Here is a 20541-nt window from a genome sequence, read left to right as displayed (position 1 = left end):
ATTGTCGGCCTGCGTGTGTGCATTAGAACTCATTTAGAATAACGCATGCTGGCAGGATTTGCTAGTTTGTGTTCACGTTTTGTTTTGTTTTTTGCTTTCTTTTAATGACTTGCAAAGGGGATGGAAGGTTAAGGCATTATCTAGAATTGCATTCACACGAAACGGAGAAAGACAAACATTGCGCGCTTAACTCTGAGACAACCTGTCACCGACAGGAGTTTGATTTTCATATGTGGCTGCATGTATATTTCTTTATTCAATGCGGCACTCATTTCATTATGCTCCTCTGCACATGTACAGGCAGTGGTAATCAGGCCACTTATCTTCCCCAGCCTCCCTGGCTCTTCAGGCATGATATCAAACGGGGCTGCTATGACAAGCCGAGGCTCCTGTAGCTCACACCACGGCTCACCTTTAATATCAATTGATTTTTTTTTCCTTCACTCATAAGGATTCCTCCGGCGGAGGATAATATTTCTGAGCTGAGGAACAATGTATCGCTTTCTCAGTCAGGGCGCCTTTGCAATTATAGTGGCCAGCAGCATGCAATTGAATTCTTCACTTGGTTCTCCTCCGTGGAGGTGACTCCACCCTCCTTCACTCCATCTGTTTTCCTCCCTCTCTCTTTTTGTCAGTCTTTCTCTCTACAGGCCTGCTGGTTTCTTTTTCCACCACATTGTCAGACCGAAAAACATTTCCCTAAATCAAACTCTCGCCTCATCAACTCCTCTTCCTTCTCTTGTGTTCACCTCACATTCTTGTCATGGTCTCATCGTTATTACCACTAGATGACCTTTTGAAATGATCCAACTTTAAAAATGTACACAGGAGACATTTCTCTCTCCCAGACGCTGGATTGAAAATGACTTAGCATTACTTTTATGCCCCCACCCCGCCCCACATATTTCTGCTAAAACCCCTGACACTTTTCAATTCTCTCATCAAAATATGAATCTCAGAGCTGCACAGAGACCAACTTCCCGAGGACGATACAGAGCCTGGAGTCATTCGTCTGTGTAGGGGCATGAAAAGAAGGGATTATATTCCGTTCAGATAGTTTTTCTTTCTTTTTTTTGGGGGTGGTGGATAAATTCCATTGCTTGCTTTTTAACTTTATGGAAGCCTTTGAATGTTTTGTTCCTTTGTGATGTGATGCTCGCTTGAGGCTGCCTCCCTCGTGCTGCGCTTTGCCAGCCGACACACTGGGAGGGATCTGACCTTGAAATAGCGTCACATCATTTGGTTCAGCAGAGGTGGCTTTTTTTTTGGGTTTTTTTTTAACTCTTAAAGTTTTATAAAAATTTTATATAGACTGAGGCTCGAGGAAAACATCGTGTCAATCAATAAATAGACTCATAAGTCACTGTATGTTATAGGCAAAGGAAAACAGCTATAAATTCTAGGTTTACATCACCTGCATCTTTTCTCTTTTCAGTCCATCTCCTGCCCACAAATAATATCTTTTGGTTTCAAATATGCCCAACCAGCGACTAAACTGTAGCCCTGTCATAATAAACTGACTATTTTGGTCAAATTGGGCAGCAAGCTTCTCTAAGTAGGAAGAGAGATTAAAGGGAAGAATAGGAGTGGAAGTTCAGCACACAACATTAATCAGATATAGTGATGCTTTGTGACAACCCGATTTGCAGCTGTGCAGGTAAATCTGCTACTGCTTCAAGTTATTTCCAGTGTTTGAAAGTAGCTGAGTTTTGATTGTGTTACTGACAGGAGTGTGTTGACAGAAACCTCTGAGATTTGTGAAAAGCTGTTTGTTTGTAGCCGATTCACTTCTGACTTGTGAGACAACCTGAGTGACAGCAAGACTGAGAGAGTGAGAGGAATGAAAACCAGTAGTGAGAATGTCAGAATCCAGAGGTGGCAGAAAAAACAAGCAACAGAAAGAAGCAGCGATAAAAAAAAGTTACAATAATGAAGGAGAGAAGAAATGGTAAACTGTCTGTATTTGTATAGCGCTTTGCTTGGTCCTAAGGACCCCAAAGCGCTTACACTATACCACCCATCCACCCATTCACACACTGGTGATGGCAAGCTACAGTGTAGCCACAGCCGCCCTGGGGCGCACTGACAGAGGCGAGGCTGCCGGACACTGGCGCCACCGGGCCCTCTGACCACCACCAGTAGGCAACGGGTGAAGTGTCTTGCCCAAGGACACAACGACCGAGACTGTCCGAGCCAGGGCTCGAACCGGCAACCTTCCGATTACAAGACAAACGCCCAACTCTTGAGCCACAACAGTGAATCAGAAAGAAGGAAGAAAGGGTAGGAGGAAAAAGTGCAGAGTTGGAAAAGAAAGAATGGGGAATTGGAAGGCAAACAGAAGGAATGGAGGAGCTATATGAGGAAGATGGAATAAATGAAAGGAAGAAAAGAAAGGTCAAGGAAGGCTCCTTGACCTTTTTCTTTTCTTCTTTCCTATCTTATTCCAAAGGAATAAGATACGGAACACTGGAAGGATGGGAAAAACAGAGCCCCAAAGAAAGGAAAAACAGATGAAGAGCAAAACATCGAGATTGAATTATGGAAGGTAAAAATCAGTGGAAATAGGAAAAAAACTAAAGACAGGAAGAGGGATTTGAATGAAGGATGCAAAGAAAAGGCAAATGGATGTAAAGACAGAAGGAAGGAAGAACAGAAGCAGAAGAGAAATATGGAAATTCAGAAAAAAAAGACTAGAAGTAAGGAAAAGTAGAATGATACAAAAAATGAAATAAAGTAGAAATATAAGCAGGATGAAATGAAAGACTGAAAAGTACCGAAGAAAAGATGGGAAAGAAAGTAAAAAGTGAAAGATCTGAGATGCACTTTTCATCTTGTGTCACAACTCAGTGCTTTTAATTTTGGGGAAAAAGTCAAATGAAGCGGAGCTGAAATTCATTTCTATTCTGCGGGGACTCACAGCAGCGCTCTCTGGCAAATGGCTTTTCACTTTGTCAAATTTAGCGAGGCCGTATCTCTGAGGGGCAGCACGCAGCAGCCAGGCCTGCTGCAGACTACTGCCAGTCCACCCGGCAGCTGAAGATATACTATAGCACTTAACAGCATGTTCCATTTCAGCACTTCTTTATTTCCCTTTTACCACTTCCTTGTCTGCGTGCATTGTGGTTTCATGCTGTCTTTAACAGCCAGGTTGTGCATTTTTCTGGAATCCACCTCAGTATCGTAATCTGTAACTTTTCATCTGTAATTTTATAATCACAAGTATCCAACAGCAGTATAGGCTGTAGCCACTTTCAAGCAGCTTATGTAGAGTATTTCTGAAAATCCTTCCCATGCGGTATATGTATCTCTCCTCAGTCTTTCTAGGATTCTGTGTCTACTCTTTTGTGGAGTTATTTATTCTAATTTGTTTGGTTTGTGTGACAGATGTGTGCCATCTCTATTTACTAATGCGCCTCTTTCATTAGTGATTGTGTGTTTATCAGTCCACACACAGGTAAACAAAACTGTGTGTTCTTTCTGTCACAGCGAAGTGCCTGAGGTTGTTCTACTCATTCTATACACACATTTGAAATAGACAGTATTATTAGACAGAAACAAAACAAACAAGCTCCCTGACTGTGTCCCTCCTCTCCGGGAGTTTTTTAAGCACTTTTATATTCCAGTTCCCTGTTTGTTTTTGTCACGGTCCTGGGGCAGTGACCCAGTGTTTTGAGTTTCTTGTGCCTCTGAGTTTTTTGTATTATGCTCTTAGTTCTCTTTGTTGTCCCAGCTTATTCTTTAGTGTAGTGTCTTAGTTTGGTTTTCTTGTATTCTGTTTAGTTCTGAGTATTTAGTAGCTGCCCTCTGTGTTTCTTAGTTGCTCTGTCTCCCCTAGTCTAGTTTGCATCTGTGCTAATTCCTGTTTTACTTTGAAGGTCTGTGTCTCATGTGAGTGTATCCTACTTTTGCTCAGTTCTGATTTCTCCCAGCTGTGCTCTCCTTCTGTGTCTCATTCCCCTCGTTACTTCCCATTGTATTTAAACCCTGTGTTTCTCTGAGTCAGTGTCGCGTCGTCCCTCATGCTGTGTGGATCTCCCTGTGTCTCCCTGTGAATTTAGTGTATTATTCCCCAGTTTAATTTAGTTTACTTTGTATGCTCGTTTTTCTGCGACCAGCGAATAAAGCTGTGGTTTTGAGTTCATCCCTCGAGTCTGTGAGTCCTGCATTTTGAGTCCTCATCTCCTGCCTGCCACACAGCGTTTCATGACAGTTTTACCTTTTTTTTCCCAATAGTATGCTTCCTCTGTAGAAGCAGTCCAGCTTTTCTGAAGCGCGAGCATCTGCAGTTCAAATAGGTTGAGAAATTGGACTATGAATGCATTATGTGATTGTCCGGTCACTTACTTGTTTATCTCATTTTGGAAACCATTATTTGAAACACTACTTACTTGAGGTTTTTTGGGGTTGGAGGGAATTACACCCCAAAAACCTAAATACTAGGTTCATTTAGCTAGTGTAGCAAAAGTGTGCACTAAGTAATTCTTGTGAGTTTAGTGATTTTTGATTGACTGTTTATTAAGCCTCAATAAATGCAACTCGATTAAGCCCAACCAAATTGAGCTGAATTCTCCAAATGGGATCATTCATTTCTATATTTAGAAGTGGTCGGCCAGTGTTTGTAATTACTGTCCAACTAGAATGCTGTAAAGTTTCTTTGGTAACAACAGACATCACTGATGGTCTAAATTGCCTTTTTTTAAGCACTACACCTCTAAGGCATCTCGAGTTAATATTGAGGACTTCACTGCATTGTTTTAGCTTTCATCTACTTAATTCATGAATAAAATAATCACATTTCCATATCAATTCAGTTGAGGAACTTGGAGGCACTCCAGCGGTATTCAAATGATTTAATTAATCATTGCTATCCAGATGCCTCCGCTGATGATATATTCTTGATTTCCGTTTCTATTTACTCCTAAATCTTAGTCCATGACTTCTCCAGTGGTAACTCAGAGTTTTCTGCCACTGCCCACTTGCCCTCTTGTAAACAGTATTTAAGTATTCTGTGATCTGGCCTGCTGAGCTGGATTTCCCTCTGGCACAACATGTTTGACATCGTGTTGTTATGCATTTATAAGAATACAGCAATATTATAAGAGTGCTTAAATTTGGCATGGGAAACGTATACTGCTGTGAACTAGCGGGCATGTGCAGATCCTGCTGCTCTCTTTGTAAATAAGTCTTCATAAAGTCACAGCAATTTATAACTTCAAAATATCTTAGTGTTTAAGAAATAATACAAGTCCACCGCCACCTTTACACTGGTGTTGCATTCTTAGCAATTTGTTTATGCATCCAGTTGATAAAATGATATTAACTATTTACTTGGGGCACTGTTTGAATTTGCCTCATCAAAGTGCATTTGAACTTAACTCTCCTATTTAGATCTTTTTGCCACTAGTGCACAGTTCTTAAGCTGCTACTAGACTCAACAGCTAATAATTTTGTTGAGTGGTGCTTAATTTAATTTAAGAACCCTGCCACAATAAGGACCTACCTGCATCTTATAACCATTATGTTGAAAGTAATGATAGTGGATCAAAACTTTTTGTCATCTTAATTTAAAGATTGGGAGCAATGGCAAACATCTAGCCTGTCCCTTCCTGAAGGTAATAAATTTCACCTTCTGTAACATTACCTCTACAACTCCTCAACATTAACAACTAGGTACCCAAGCCAGTTTCTACTGAGCTTCTACTACTACTGATCTACTGAGGTGTAAACCAACAATACCACATAAAGTAAAAAAAAGAACTCATAAACAACTTGCAGGGCTTTCTACTGGGCAGTCTCCCACAAACCCTTGGTTCCATATTAAGATACTATCCATGGGAATCACAAACAAATTTGCTGAATCGCAACATCCACTGAAAATATGCTTGATTTTCCACTAAGAATAATGACAGAGCACTTAAGTGCTCAAGTTGTTTGCCCTTGCCAAACCCTACTTGAGTCAAACAAAGCAGCTGATTTTACCAATTTTTTTTATCGCCAAGAGATCCCTAGGCAAATTGTGGGCGCAGCAACGTGTTTCTACTAACCAGTACAACCAGCACCAAAGACTGCAACCAGTACCAAAAACCTTACCACAGCTTAGAGCAACCATGAGCAAAGTGAAGAGATTTTATTGGGCAGACTGCTTCATAATCTGAGTAGTGAGGTGCTGGAGCCTATACTAGGTAGTTTCCAATATTGTTGCTTTAAAATGAAAATATTTGTTGTAGTCATTGGTCTTTATTTTACTATAGCATATAGGCCACACTGAGTTTTTGGAAGTATAAATTTGAAGTTTTTGAGTTATCCAAACATCTCTGACTGGAGGACATGGTAGGGCAAATTGTCTTATGCATGGTAATTCTATTTTCTGGTTGCTTTGTCAGAGTAAATTTACCTGAGTTTAATTGATTATATGCAATCCTTAAGCTGTTAACAGCTGAATCCTTAATGCTGGCACAGTGGAGGAGTGTCCCCTTGGATACAGTGCACTGTACTATATACTCATGCTGAGTAGTTCCAGCAGTTATTTTATGCTGAAGCAATGCAGCTCACGTTTCATGTCCCCTTTCCGATTTCCAGTAGAGTTACCTGGGAGAAGCTAAGTGAACTTGTGGTATTTGTGGGTATGTAATATGTGGGTTTAATTGTGTAATTGGAGGCACTGTGGTACAAGAAAGAGTTCTTTTTTCCAATCAAGCAAAATTATATTCAAATGCGTGTCTAAAAACAATGTGAGGCTGGATTAAGGCAGCCTATCTGTTTTCATCAAATCTGCCTTAGTAAACACATTCTGAAATATCGTCTCTGAACTTCTTATTGTACTGAATAGTTAAAGAATCTATTTGCTCATAGGTTTAAATGCAGCCCATTTCTTTTTCTTCCGTCTTCTTTTTCCATTTATTTATCTAAAATCAAATTCCCTGAAGTATCATAAAGGACTTTGTACTCTTAGATCTGCGCTGGTCTAACCACTGGGTATACCCACGGTCCAGTATGGTTTGTTAACTATCTTCTAGAGTCCCTGTGGAGAAACCACACGTCTTTTTTTCCCCCACACTCGCCTCAGCCTTGAAAGCATTCCGGTCACACTACATTGATGTTTTCAGGGTTCCTCTGAAAGGTGGTTTAAAGAAACATTTGAAGACTCATCTCATTTGCCTCGCTGCAGTTGCATAGTCGTGTGTCGACTATGAAAGAAAGCGAGCGGGAGTACATATCTGCTGCGTCTCCATTATACATTTCAACATTGTCTCCTTTGCCAAATGAGTCCTTTGTCAGCTCAGAGAGCAGCGCTAATGAGAGAGTTGCATTGCAGCATTTTAGAACCCATTGCTCCCCTATTAATCTGGAGAGATTTGTGTTCAGGCGTATTTTTTTTTTCTACGCAGCCACCCCCATCTCTCCCTCTGCTCTCTGATTGACGATAACGAGGTGGTTGGCTAAAACCAGCTCTTATCGACAAAACAAAATGGCTCCCAGCCGTGTGTGTGTGTGTGTGTGTGTGTGTGTGTGTGTGTGAGAATGCCTACTTGTGTGTTGGTTTCCCTGGCTCTGCATTCTCTCCCTGACGATGATTCTGAGCATCAACACATACTGGCACGGTGCTCATGCTGCCATGTTCTGCTGCATGTGTGTATTAGTGTGTAACCGTTTTAGTGCGAGTATCATCACAATGAGAACGAGATGAAAGGCCGGTTCGTCTGTGAGTCACAAGATGCTGCCTGCTTTCTAAATGGCCCCGAATAGTCGATGTACAATAAAGATGATCAGCTCCACTTACAATTGGTTTGTGCACATAGAAATTACAATCGTGAAAATGAATTCTGCAAATAAAGAATGAAAAGATGAAAGACACTGAAGGATACACAGAGAGAGAAGCCTATATACAGATGAAGATGCATACAGTTAACTATTGGATAAAATAAAGCAATGGAGAAAAACTGATTTGCAAACATATGAATACATAGAAACCCGTCATGTGTTAAAGTACTGGAAAAGACATGTAAAGGTGAACTTTGATATGAAAGAATGCTGTCACAAAGACCTGTAAATGCATAATAAATTTAAATAAAATTACTGGCAAATGCAAAGCAAAGTTACAAAAGCCTTTCAAAAGTCTCTTCTTGTGCTGTGGAAGATAATGAGTACAGATTTAAACTGTCAACATTTTTTGTGCTTTTATGCCTTTTTTGTAGTATATAGGTTCTCCACAAAAGACAATTTGTACGTCTCTTCAGTCACTTTTTTTCTTTTATTATTGTTGTTGATGTCAACATGACTGACACGTTTCTGTGTTCTGGTCAGGTTGGCAGTGTGTATCTTCATGCTGTCTATGAAAAGGATTAATATAATGGAGATGAAGAATACTACGATGCTGTTAACTTTGCTGATGAACTGATTTGTATTAGTGGTTTAGGAAATGTTTTGTTTTCCTTTTATGTATATTCCCCCAAAACCCTCAATTTGATATTTAAAATAAAAATGTTTCCTAAAACAAACTTTGGATTATAGTTTTTGACAGATGTTAGTATGTATGACTCTGGTGCTGTGGATTCAGCTGTGGATTAATTCACATCTGCGTACATTAGTGAGTCTTACAGCAGGCAGTCACACGTGGGATGGGACAAAACTTGATGGTGTTTGTGCAGTGAGAAAATCAAATGCCTCTGTTCCACTACTGTGTCCATTTAATGTAATTTCATTTCACCATATGGGTACTTAAGCAGAGAAAACATTAGTGTAATAACATTACATTTCTCTAATCTTTACTCCCTTTTCCCCCCATTTACATTGCTCTCAACCTTCATAATTACATTGCACTTTCCTCTCAGACAGGTACCCCTGTATCAGTTTTTTTTTCTTCTTCAGTTGAATTGTTTGAGATTAGAAGTAGCAATAACACAGGTTATTGTGTTTCTTCTATGCAAGTGAGGTAAATTTCGATTATAGCCACTTTCCTCTCAGTTTTCCAGTTTTCTTCTTTGTTGATTGATGTTAAATTGCAAGGCTCACCAATGCCAGAAAGTAAATTTAAAAAATATCTTAAACCGTAACGAACAAATTTCTACTATATCATGGAAAAAAACACAATAAAGCCCATGTTAACAGTGATTCTAAAACGTGATAAGAATCTTGATCCAGTTATTTACTGTCTGTGTAAATATTTGCCGACAATTTCCATTGTGTCACGACAGTCTTTAGTCAACTCTGAAGACCAGTTGTTGGTAGTTCTAAAAGCTAAGTACATATATATCTAAAAAAAAATGTGAGCGACAAAGTGGATGGTCCCTGTTCTCCCTGAATTCGTATTTCATAGTTGGATTTGTCAGACAGGACATTTTTTTCACGTTTGTGTCTGGTTATTCATTAGCAACCTGTAGGCAAAAGTAGTCTTCACGTAAATCTCTCTGTTTTTCTCTTTCACAGGGCCCCATAGAGAATGACATTGTGATTCACGTGGCCCTGATAGCTGAGAGCCAGAGGTAATGTTTGTGTGTGAGTGTGTCTGTGTATATATGTGTGTGTGTGTGTGTGTGTGTGTGTGTGTGTGTGTCTCTCTTAATGTGTTGCAGACCATAAAGGGAGGTTATTTTCCGCTGCTCACTCCTAGTCAACTCTGTCAGTGCCGTAATTGTGGTGAGCTCATAAAGCTGGAGCTCAGGCTGACCTTTGCCTCATCTGTCATTCTTCTCATTGTCTCTGTGTGTGTGTCTGTGTGAGTACACATGTGCCTGTGTAAGCACACTTAAATACATGTGTGGCGGTGTGGGTGTGTGTGTTAAACAGGGTCAAGTGACTCTGTGAAGCTTGTTAACCTGTAGCTCCAATTACTGCTGCTTGCAAGTCCCCATCAGGTCTCCTGCATCATCTTCAACTTGTCTCCTGTATATACTGTGGTTCAGTAAAGCTCATTAGTAACATTTCGATACATGAATAATTTGCGTCTAGTTTTATATTTACAACAGTCATTCTACATTTGTTCTAATTTAAAGAGAATGAATCTATAGACATAATATTTATTACCATTCATTAGAATTCTCTTGACTCAGCCACAGCTTTAACACCTATAAATTTATAAAGCTGTAGATTTTAAAACATCAATCTGTTGGGAAAGTTTTACAGGTCAACAGATTTTCAACATGATTTTATAGCTGCAGAGCCGTGAAACATATTCAGCTTTTAAATAGTTTAAATAATAAAGACATGCTGTGGAAGAGAGACAGAGGTTAATAACAGATATGATTCAATGCAGAGAGGTCTATTAACACATAGTGAGTGAGAAAGGTGACTGGCAAGGAAAAACTCAATGCATCATGGGAATCCCCCGGCACCCTACGTCTATTGCAGCATAACTAAGGGAGGATTCAGGGTCACCTGGTCCAGCCCTAACTATATGCTTTACCAAAAAGGAAAGTTTTAAGCCTAATCTTAAAAGTAGAGATAGTGTCTGTCTCCCGAATCCAAACTGGAAGTTGGTTCCAGAGAAGAGGGGCATGAAAACTGAAGGCTCTGCTTCCCATTCTACTTTTAAATACTCTAGGGAAAACAAGTAAGCCTGCAGAGCGAGAGCGAAGTGCTCTAATAGGGTGATATGGTACTGCAAGGTCATTAAGATAAGATGGGGCCTGATTATTTAAGACCTTGTATGTGAGGAGCAAGATTTTGAATTCAATTCTGGATTTAACAGGAAGCCAGTGAAGAGAAGCCAATACAGGAGAAATCTGCTCTCTCTTTCTAGTCCCTGTCAGGGCTCTTGCTGCAGCATTTTGGATTTAAGGAAGGTTTTTTTGTTGTTGTTTTTTTAATGAATAATTTTACTGTCAAGAAAATCATTTGTAAGCGGATTTGATTTGAAAAAGCGGCCATTTACTTGGCCAGAATTTGCTGGCCAGTATCAGACAGACCGATGCTAAAAGAAGTCTCTAAGAACCTCAAATTGGAATTGGAAATGGAATCTGCAGGCTACTCTTGCAGCTGTTGGAAGTACACGTGTCAACAATCAGAAGAGAGATTGCATAAATTTGACCTGCATGTGGGTGTGCCAGGAAAAAGGGCTTCACAGTCCAAAAAAGAAAATTAGAGCAAAACAGCAGTTTTGCTGTAGACCAAACCTTTTAGAATAATTTACTTTGGCCTGAATGAAGCATAGTGAACAGTAGACACATTTGGCAGCGATTAAACACAGCTTTCTGGAGAAAAACGTCATACCAGCTATGAAGGATGGCGATGGAAATGTTTTGGTTTGAAGGAGGCAGTACATCCATGAAAAATCTCGAACCCTATGTAACAAAACCTTTGCTTGAAAAAGTGGTCAGAAATGCCAACAAGCTTGTGTCGGAGGCTGGTGGACAAACGTCACCAAGTTACTTCTGCTAAAGGAGGTAATGCAGGCTTCTGAGACCAAGGATGTAGTTACTTGTTACTCATTTTGAGAACAAAAGACATGCAGACAAGATCCCATTAATGATTAATAACTCATTCAACAGTTACCCATGACCACACAAATTGAAGCAGGCCCATTATAGTCAGCATATCTCAGCAGCTTAGAGAGCAAGGAATATAAATGACGATGCTAGTTATGACCGTCCAACCGTTTTTTAAAACTTACAGTGGTGAATTTCAATTGAATGGCACTGTGCTAGATGGCCTCCAACAGTTTAAGTGACGTAAGGACAGGATTAGATTACAACATCTCTCCATCTATTCTTAAAATAAGAAAAATGATAATAATAAGGTGAGTCATGGGTATAGTTTTTTTCTTGTTTTGAAGGAGAAACGAATTCCATTTTTTTGTTTAGTCATAGTCTTTTAATCATATATTTGAATAGATATCCTGCTGTCCAGTTAGATTTCCAGCTTTTTGTGTCTCTCAGCATATCAGGGTTTTTCATATGTATTTTTCAACAAAAGGTCTGTGAGAGGGACTGGTGGGGCTGATGGAGATGGCATGAATTTAATATTGTATGTTTTTTCTCTATGTGGTTGTAGACTGCAAGTGTTTTTGAATACCTATGGTATTCAGAGCCAGACACCCCAGCAAGTGGAGCCCATCCAGATCTGGCCTCAAAAGGAACTGGTCAAGGTAAAGCTTGTTGGTCACATGTTGGTTAGAGCGTTTTAAAATCATACACCTCTTTGACCTGTGTTTATGTTCTCCTCTTGTGTAGTTCAGAATGTTTGAGGTGTTCTCATTCCTATTAGATGTCCACTGGAAAAATGACAACAGTCAGAAAAGAGGTTTTAACAACTAATCAAGTAACAAACTGAAAACAACATACTTGAAAATACACTTTTTCAGCGAGGCTTCCTGTTGGTTTTTTGTCTAGTTGTGTAGTGATGATGTCAGGGAAACTATTACAACTAAACTATTAGAAACCAAAAAAAGTTTGTGTTCCTTAACACAAACTTGGATGTGGTATTTAATATCATGTGGTATTAGTGGTAATTCAGCACTCACATGGTGCATATGTCAGTCCAGAAGTGGGCTCTTCATAACGTGATTTGTTTTTCCCTCCTTCATTATGAGGCAGTTGGTTGAAGACAAACTAACTACTGCCCACAGAAGTAACTAATTAACTAAAATCCACAATGAGTCTAAAATTCTACAGTCTAGCCATGTACATTTGCAATTCTGTATGATTAGACAGTTGCTGTTTGAGTGACGGATTTTTACCAACGTTAAACTTGAAATGTAACTGATTGCAGATCCTTTGGAGGTTAGCGGTTAGCACAGTTAGCGCCAGTGACTTGTCCTTGAGTTACGGGCTTTTCCTTATCTTCAAATAAGAAAGCCCAGCCCTGTTTGCTTTGAATGATTGGACGAAAATGTGAGGGAGGAAAACTGTGATAGACTATTGAAGCCACCCCACCACCAACACAACTACACAGATCAATCTTGCAGTGAGCCAGATTACATTTCAGCAGTCATCTATCAATACCCCAATACGTCTTGGCTCAGTCAGTCGATCTGCTTGTCAGTCCAGGATTTCCTGCTCTTAAGATTTTCCTCTCGATTGTCCCATCAGTCACAGCGGGGCTGCAGAGTAGTTGAAGTGACTTATTAGTTGAGCAGTCATTGTTCACATTGATTGATCAGCATAGTGGTGGAGCTTTCACTGTGGCAAACTGGAGATACATTGAGTAGAGCTGTCTCCAAATTTGGTTTCAGAACAGTATGTTAGATGGGTCAAAAATTTTGAATTGGTTTCACTATAAGCTGTTTCAATCTCACATTTAAATATTTAAAGATAAACACAAGCCTAAAAAAGCATTTTCATCAGCATTATGAGACTAGGTCGAGTGATGAACGATAAAAACCCCAATAATAATAAGTCAGTTAGTGGTTCAGCTACATTTTTTTTAATTATAAGCCACTAGAACTATTCCTTTCTTCAATTTACCTCAGTGTAATTCTTATCTGATCTAAGGTACATTCTCAATGCAAAGTGATATTTTATAGAATAAAATAATAATGAATCTTTCTGTGTAAAAGGATTGTTTACAAAAAAGGTAACTTTGATTTCAGCAGTAATCCTGCTCTTATGAATCAAACAAGCATGTTGTGAAAATGAAAGTCTATATCCTGTGTGCTGTAAAAACTCCCTGATGTCATCTTCAGTATAAATCAGCTTTTACTACAAAAGGGGTTGAGGTTCAATAGCTTTTAATTAAATCTGAATTCACCAGTGAATCTGCTCAGCAAATCTAAATCCCTTCAAACCTTAACTTTCATAACTTTAAGCAACAAAAGTCATAAAACTCTTGCTATTTAAAGAGCAAAATTAATATACTGATTGTGAGATGGTCTAGCTTATGCTCAGTGTCTAGATTTTTTATTTATTTATATATTTTTAAACACAGAAGAAAAGCAAGTAGCAGATTGTTATTCAGAACAAGGAACTGAGCCCTTTACATGGAAATATTCCTGTAAGATAAAGATGAGATGGAAGGAAAGTGAAGCCGTTGTCACTTGCTTGAGTAGCAAGTTCAGCACAAGCTGCTATTTTCATTCCGTCCACTCTGCTCCTTTCATCTTTTGCAGATTACACTATTTGTACTGTCATATTTATGACACCAAGCACTACCTCCCTAGCAACTTGTGCTTCAGTCCCATAATATCCGTCACTCAAATCCTTGTCTCTCCACTGGATACTGTTCCTCATCTGCATGTCTGTTGTTTGAAGTCTACCAACTCTGTGTTGTCTGTCTTTCCTCTGTCATATCCATCACTCAGTCACTCCCTAGTTGCTGGTGCTCATCTGTCATGTCGGTTACTTGGCGTTTATTCTCCACTCCACATTCTGTAAACAGCCATTTTCTCCTATCATGTCATCTCTTTGAGCTCTGTAGTCATGGGCCTTTTTGCTTTTCGTCCCTCCATCACAATATTCGTCACATTTGAATCCCTAACCCGAGTCTCCACCCTAGGCCCGTATCCTGCCCCGCCCCCCATTATGTCCGTTACACCAAACAACTCTCCCCTCCAGGTCTATCATCTGCCTTTGAACTGTCATACCTGTTACTTTTTCCTTCTCTCCCTTCTGCCTCATTCTGCTGCACCGCTCAGCCTCTCAGATGGATATGCAATTGTGAGTCAGAGCGGGCACTGTGCTGAATATTAAATCTGAAGCCCAGACAGACATTTCTTCCTCGACAGAATCTGTTTATCTCCGAGTCACCACCATCTCTGGTGCTGCGGGCTGCATTTGCTCACCTCACCTCGTTTCTTGCGGCCATTTGATTGTGTTGACAACAGCTGCCTGTCGATGGGAGAGTGGCAATTACATTTGAAATGTGTTATTCCCACCCATGCACCCTTAAGCTGATCCTCTTTTATGTCACTGCTTTCTCCAAAAATAGCCTTCCTTTTAGCCGTTTCATATCTGATTGTCATCGCCGATTTCACTAAGGATGGCAATTTGTTTGATGAGACTACTCTTGAATTTTTTCCAGCTTGTGAAGCCTTCCAAATAAGATCCCAATGAGGCTCTTAAAGGTCATTAAAAATACATTTTGTTGTTTTGGGGGTGGGGATGACACTTTGCGTCAAACACATGTCTCGATAGAGACCTAAAAACTAAACTGCAGTGTGCTCATGCTTGTTCAGTTTTAAAACCTATAGAAAGCAACCTTCTTCCCACAGTTACTCCTCCTTTTACAGCATGTACGGAAATGCAGTGGAGGAAAAAAAGGCATTGAATCATAAGCTGCTGTATGCATTCCCCAGTAGCTTTGACCTGTTGTCTTTATGAAGGCTCTGTAATCTATGATCTAGAAGACCAAAACTCTCCGGCGAGTGAGTAAAATACTATTAAATAGTCATAATGGACAAAAATATAAAACCCAGAATCAGCTTGTGATAGCTTATCCATTTCTCTTTGTAAATCTACACTGAAAAAGTGTTGGTCAATGTAAAGAGGGTTTCTTTGTTTTCTTTATTAATTGTTAATCAATTCTAGTTTAAAAGATGTGTGTTTAAAATCTGCCCTGTTTTAATTTCAGTGTTTATGGAAGCTTAGCTTGAATATTTTTTTCAAATATGCTGATTAAGATTTCACTATTTTTAGTGCAAAAATGCTTTTTGTGTCATTACTTCGACTATAACTCAGTGAAAAATAATATTTCCAAGGGACTTTTGGGCAAGATGTGGAAACTACCCATGTCATCGCGGACATTATTTCGAGCTGTTCTGCAACCTGTAAGCTTAATTTATGTCTCTCTGGTTGTCAGCAACTACAGCAAAAATAAATCTTTTGTGAGCATTGACTTCAGCAATTACATGTACACTGTGCAGGGCACCAAACCAGCAATAGTAAAATATGCAGAAAAACTCCTGTCTGAGCACCTGTCGAAATGAGGAGTATATCTATGCTGAAGAAAAAGTTTTGTAAGCAAATAATTGCTCATCCTCACACTTACCCACAGAAGAAATGCGAAATACAGCTTTTTGTTACATTTTCCACATGTCAGTCTTGCTGTTTGCGCTTCGGTCAGTGGAAATGCGAGGGAATGAAAGGATGCTTTGATAGGCTGCCTGCGTGTTGTTGTTCGTCATTGGTATTCTGCACACAGGAAGAACTGGGTGCAGAGGTTCCTCCACCCTCCTTTGGGTTTTCTCCTCCAGGTCTTATCTTTGCCTGTTATGGCAATAGTTTGCAAAGTCAGTCAATCTTTAATTAACATTTTTCTACTTTATAAATAAGCATATATGTATGAAACTTTACTTTTTCCCTCTTTTTAACATAATTTTGTATCGTTTAGTATTAAATGCCAGCGTTTCAGAGCAGTGAGGAACCACATTGGAGTGGCAGAGCACCACCTTTTGGAGGATGTTGTGTATTGCAATTAGGATGAGTTTTAATGCAGCAGGGAAAGCTTGATAGGCAGATATTTGAGTCTTTGTGTACTGATGCTGCATGATGATAGAACTCCGAACGTATTTAAATTTTACGCTCATATGTTGTTCATAGGAAATGAGCACTCCTGGTTTCATACTCAGCCATGTACAAAAGAGAAATGTAATACTGCAAACACAGATTTCTCTCTCTCCCTCACACATAAATGATAAGTTGTGGTGACTGTGTCACACCACTGGGCTTCGATCCAGCAGCGGCAAGAAATCAATGCCCACCTTCTTTTTCTTTGCATCTTTGCATCAGTGGATTTTGTCAGCAGGCAACACAGTGGTAAGAAGCTTTTATCTAAAACACCAAAGAAATGCTTGGGAAGCTGAAAGGCTGGAGCTCCTGTATTCTCTCTCCTGTCGTTTGTAAATGCATTTCAGAGATGGCTGAGGGGGAGGCCATGACCTTTTTCCTCAGTTCTGTTTGACAAACTGTAGAGCCTTTTGGATATAATAATAAGTTATTACCTGCTAGTTGTTTATAGATCTGGGTTTTCCAGTTCCATAATTAGTGCAAAATGCCTAATAATGCTGTTAGTTCAAGCTTTTGTTAGCCTATGTGTATATTATATCTTCAGACTTGACTTACAAGTCTTATTCAGTTCACCAATTAAATGTGATATTTGACCTCTGCCTGTCTTCATCAGCCAAACCATGTTGGAATTGAGAATTAATATCAAGCTCTCTTCCGGCCTCTGTGCACCAGACATACTGGCACTGCTGATGTTAACATTTTTCATCTCATAAATTTGTTCTGTACTAAAGAACTGACTCAGGATTTTCACCTTGCGACTGAAGGACCAGACTGAGCCTTGAAACTTGACTTGTGACTTGATTAAAGTCAGCACAGTACTTCTTCTGTAGAGCTGGAAGAGATGGAATTACAGTGTGAAGAGATTACACATTGACCAGACAGAAAACACCTACTCTCAAAAAAAGGACCCCTTTCATTCTCCAATCTATATCAATCTTGGATGTGAACATAGAACTGGATCATTTTATTGAGTGGAGCTGTGACGATTTACCCAAAGGGGGAAAAACATCTATCTGAGAAGAAGTTTTGAATGTCTTTTAAAAGAATAATTTTAAATATTTTCACTAGTTTAATTTGTAAAGAAACAAGGTCATATTTTGTAGATCAGTGCAAAGAAAAAAAGCTGATAGATGTTTCAATTCAATCAGTGATATGTTATGGTATTTCATGAGATGGAGATGGAGAAGATGGTCAAAATCTAAGCAGTGAAGATACTAATTTTTCGTCTGTTTTATGTGTTAGTCTTCAATAATGCTTAATCCTACATGTCCCATAGCATAAACAAAGTGTCCATCCCATTCAAGTATTTGCCTGGCTTGTAACACAATCTTCATTCTAAGAAGTTACTGTTTCCATGGGCTGAATACAACTCTTCAAAAAGGCCTTTGTAACATTGAGCCACAACATTAAAACTACTGATGGGTAAAATAAATAAATTATATACCCACCAACAGCACAATTCTCCTATGGCAGTGGTACTGAACTTTTTCGCAACTTCAAGAACCAAACTGCTCCCAGCAACAGGCAATATTTCCAAAGCCACATCACTCACTAACTTAATTATTTTTTAGAAAGGCAGATTATGGCAGAGGAATCCTTCAACCAGTCGAGAGCCACTGCTAATTAGCTAGCTATCTACAGCTGATAAAATCTTTTGGTTGCTGTCATGTCAGCCAACAAATCCCAACAGTGTGAAATTGAAGACCAGCTGTTATAAAAATTAATCAAAGCTTTGGATAGATCTGCCGCTGTTAACATCATAACTTGTATATGTGTCACGTAACAACAGAGAGATTGACAGGCTTTGCAACTCAGATCACCAAATACGAGAATAAATCATTTTTGGGAACTATCACACCAAAAGATGTTGTTGAGAACTCAGCTTGATCTCAGTGTCTCTTCTCGTGGGCCCCTGCACTGCATTACAACGGTGTTATCAGCTCTCGCTCCCATGAGTATACTTGGGTCCACTAAGCATGCTGCTGATGGTGGCACGGGGACCTTTCATTATCGCCACGTCTCATAGCTTTACACAGAGCTACTATCAGTAGGTGGTTCTGCCATATGGAGGTAATTTCAGTTTATGAGTTGCAACAACAAAAAATGTCCCAGTGGGACAGACAGATATTGGACCCACGCTTTCATTTAAATGGTGAATGGAACTGTGCTGCATGACATTTTAAATCAAATGTGGTATTTTCAGTCTCACAGTAGTGCCAATTTGATCGCAGGGACTGCAGATAAAGATGTAGGTTGTAGTTTATGTGAAATCAGAGTTTAGCAGGAAGAGTTTTCCAGAGTTTAGTTTACTGATAAGGTGTTAGTTTATGTCTCTGTATAATGTGTGTGTGTTTGTCTTTCTGCAGGCGTACCGTTTCCTTGCCTTCAATAAAAAGCTGGGGTTGAGTGGACGCCCAGAGAGGCCAGTGGGCTGCATTGGGACCTGTAAGGTATTTGAATATGCACACACGTACCCATAGTCATGTAAGTACATCTCAATACATGTGCTTACTAGAGGTGGGAATCACCATACATCCCACGATACGATATTATCACAATACTTAACGCACGATACGATATTATTGCAATTTTTTAAAAATATTTCGCGATATTCAGATTCTGTACATAAAGGTAAACTTTATCAATATTCATTTTATCTAATATCAAAGTCTCACACTCAGTCTTGACAAACTGAACGGTTTGTATTACAGTCTAGTCCAACTTAACTGAATGCAACCATCTGGTACAATTATAGCTATTCTGAACTATGCAATTTATGAAAACTATGCAGCCCATTCAGCAACTGAAGAATTTGAAAGTAAATTAAAACAAAATATAATTTTACATTAAATGAAAAAGTTTTAAACTTAATTAAAATAAAACATGTCTTAAATTAAAATAAGTAAACTGTCATGTTTATTGCTGCCAAAAAAAAAGTTAAACACATTTGGACAGTGAAGGAATGTCAGGATTCTTGCTCAGAAAAAGGATCAACATGCTCTGAAGTCAGAGCATGTTCCAGTCCACAAAAACTTTTTTTGTAACAAAATATCGATTTCTGCTGTCCCTGTATCGATACATTATTAGCAAACAAAATATCACGATACTACACAGTATCGATTTTTCCCCCCACCCCTAGTGCTTACTGTACATATGTGCTCCATGAGACTTTGCACAGGTCATGGGTGACCACTAACAAACCTCCCACATATTGATCCACATAAATATTCCAGAGCTTCGCAATATGGCAAAAATTATTCAGCTCCACGAGTGCTTTCCTTCTCTATTCATACACTATGCATCAGTGAACGCTGAGGTTTTGCGTAGTCTCAGGAGTTATTGCATTTTAATGTGCTAAGTTGCTGTCCAGCAGCCTGTGTGTTTTGTCCGGGTATGTGCATGTTGTGTAGCTGTTACAAATTAGCATTTCTAATGTCCATGTTTGCGTGGCGTTAATGTTTCTTGCTGGTGTTGTTTGCGGTTTCTTGCAAATGAAGAACATAGTACAACTAAATAAGTTGAGCTATAACAGCCTCCTCAAACAAAAGCATTGCCAAACAAATGAATCATGTCTCCCAACGCATTGCTAAGACAATATAATAATGGAACATTTATGGGGAAGATGGCTGACTGCCAGAGGACATTATCATTATCAGTGTGTGTGCCCCTGTGAAAATCTGTATGTGTGAAAAGGAGCTTTCTACCAGTTGTGTGAATGTGCTGCATCAGTGTATGTTATCAAGAGTGATTGTGTAACTCCTGTGTGCCCCCTCTGTCTTAGGATTGATGGCTTGTTTTATACGCTATCCAGAATAATGTATATGTGGCTTCTTGTGAGCTATCCGTCTTCTAATGCAGCTGTTTGTGTGTGTGTGTGCGCGCGCGTGCTCGTTTCCCTCTAGATTTATCGTATCCTGGGCAAGACGGTGGTGTGTTACCCAATAGTGTTTGATCTAAGTGACTTCTACTTGTCCCAAGATGTTATGCTGCTGATTGATGACATTAAGGTAAGTCAGAGTCACATTATGGAGCTTACTAATGTCACGAGTCCACAACTTACAAGATTTTATGTGCTTACACTACTTAAATAACTGAGATATATTCA

General features: G+C 39.3%; 1 protein-coding gene across 3 annotated transcripts in view; it reads left to right on the top strand.

Annotated features, from left to right (window-relative positions):
• Nucleotides 1-20541, top strand: part of phkb (phosphorylase kinase, beta) — a 94555-nt gene that overhangs the window by 59791 nt on the left and 14223 nt on the right. For all 3 annotated transcript variants that reach the window (XM_084927766.1, XM_084927750.1, XM_084927758.1), the window contains 4 exons: nucleotides 9427-9482; nucleotides 11989-12082; nucleotides 18803-18886; nucleotides 20339-20443. In XM_084927766.1, coding sequence (XP_084783892.1) covers nucleotides 9427-9482; nucleotides 11989-12082; nucleotides 18803-18886; nucleotides 20339-20443 — 339 coding nt within the window. The remainder of the gene's footprint in view (nucleotides 1-9426; nucleotides 9483-11988; nucleotides 12083-18802; nucleotides 18887-20338; nucleotides 20444-20541) is intronic.

This window comes from Perissodus microlepis, chromosome 1 (assembly GCF_051167445.1).
Source record: "Perissodus microlepis isolate ML-2025 ecotype Zambia chromosome 1, ASM5116744v1, whole genome shotgun sequence".
NCBI lineage: Eukaryota > Metazoa > Chordata > Actinopteri > Cichliformes > Cichlidae > Perissodus > Perissodus microlepis.
This window is presented reverse-complemented; position numbering and strand designations above follow the sequence as displayed.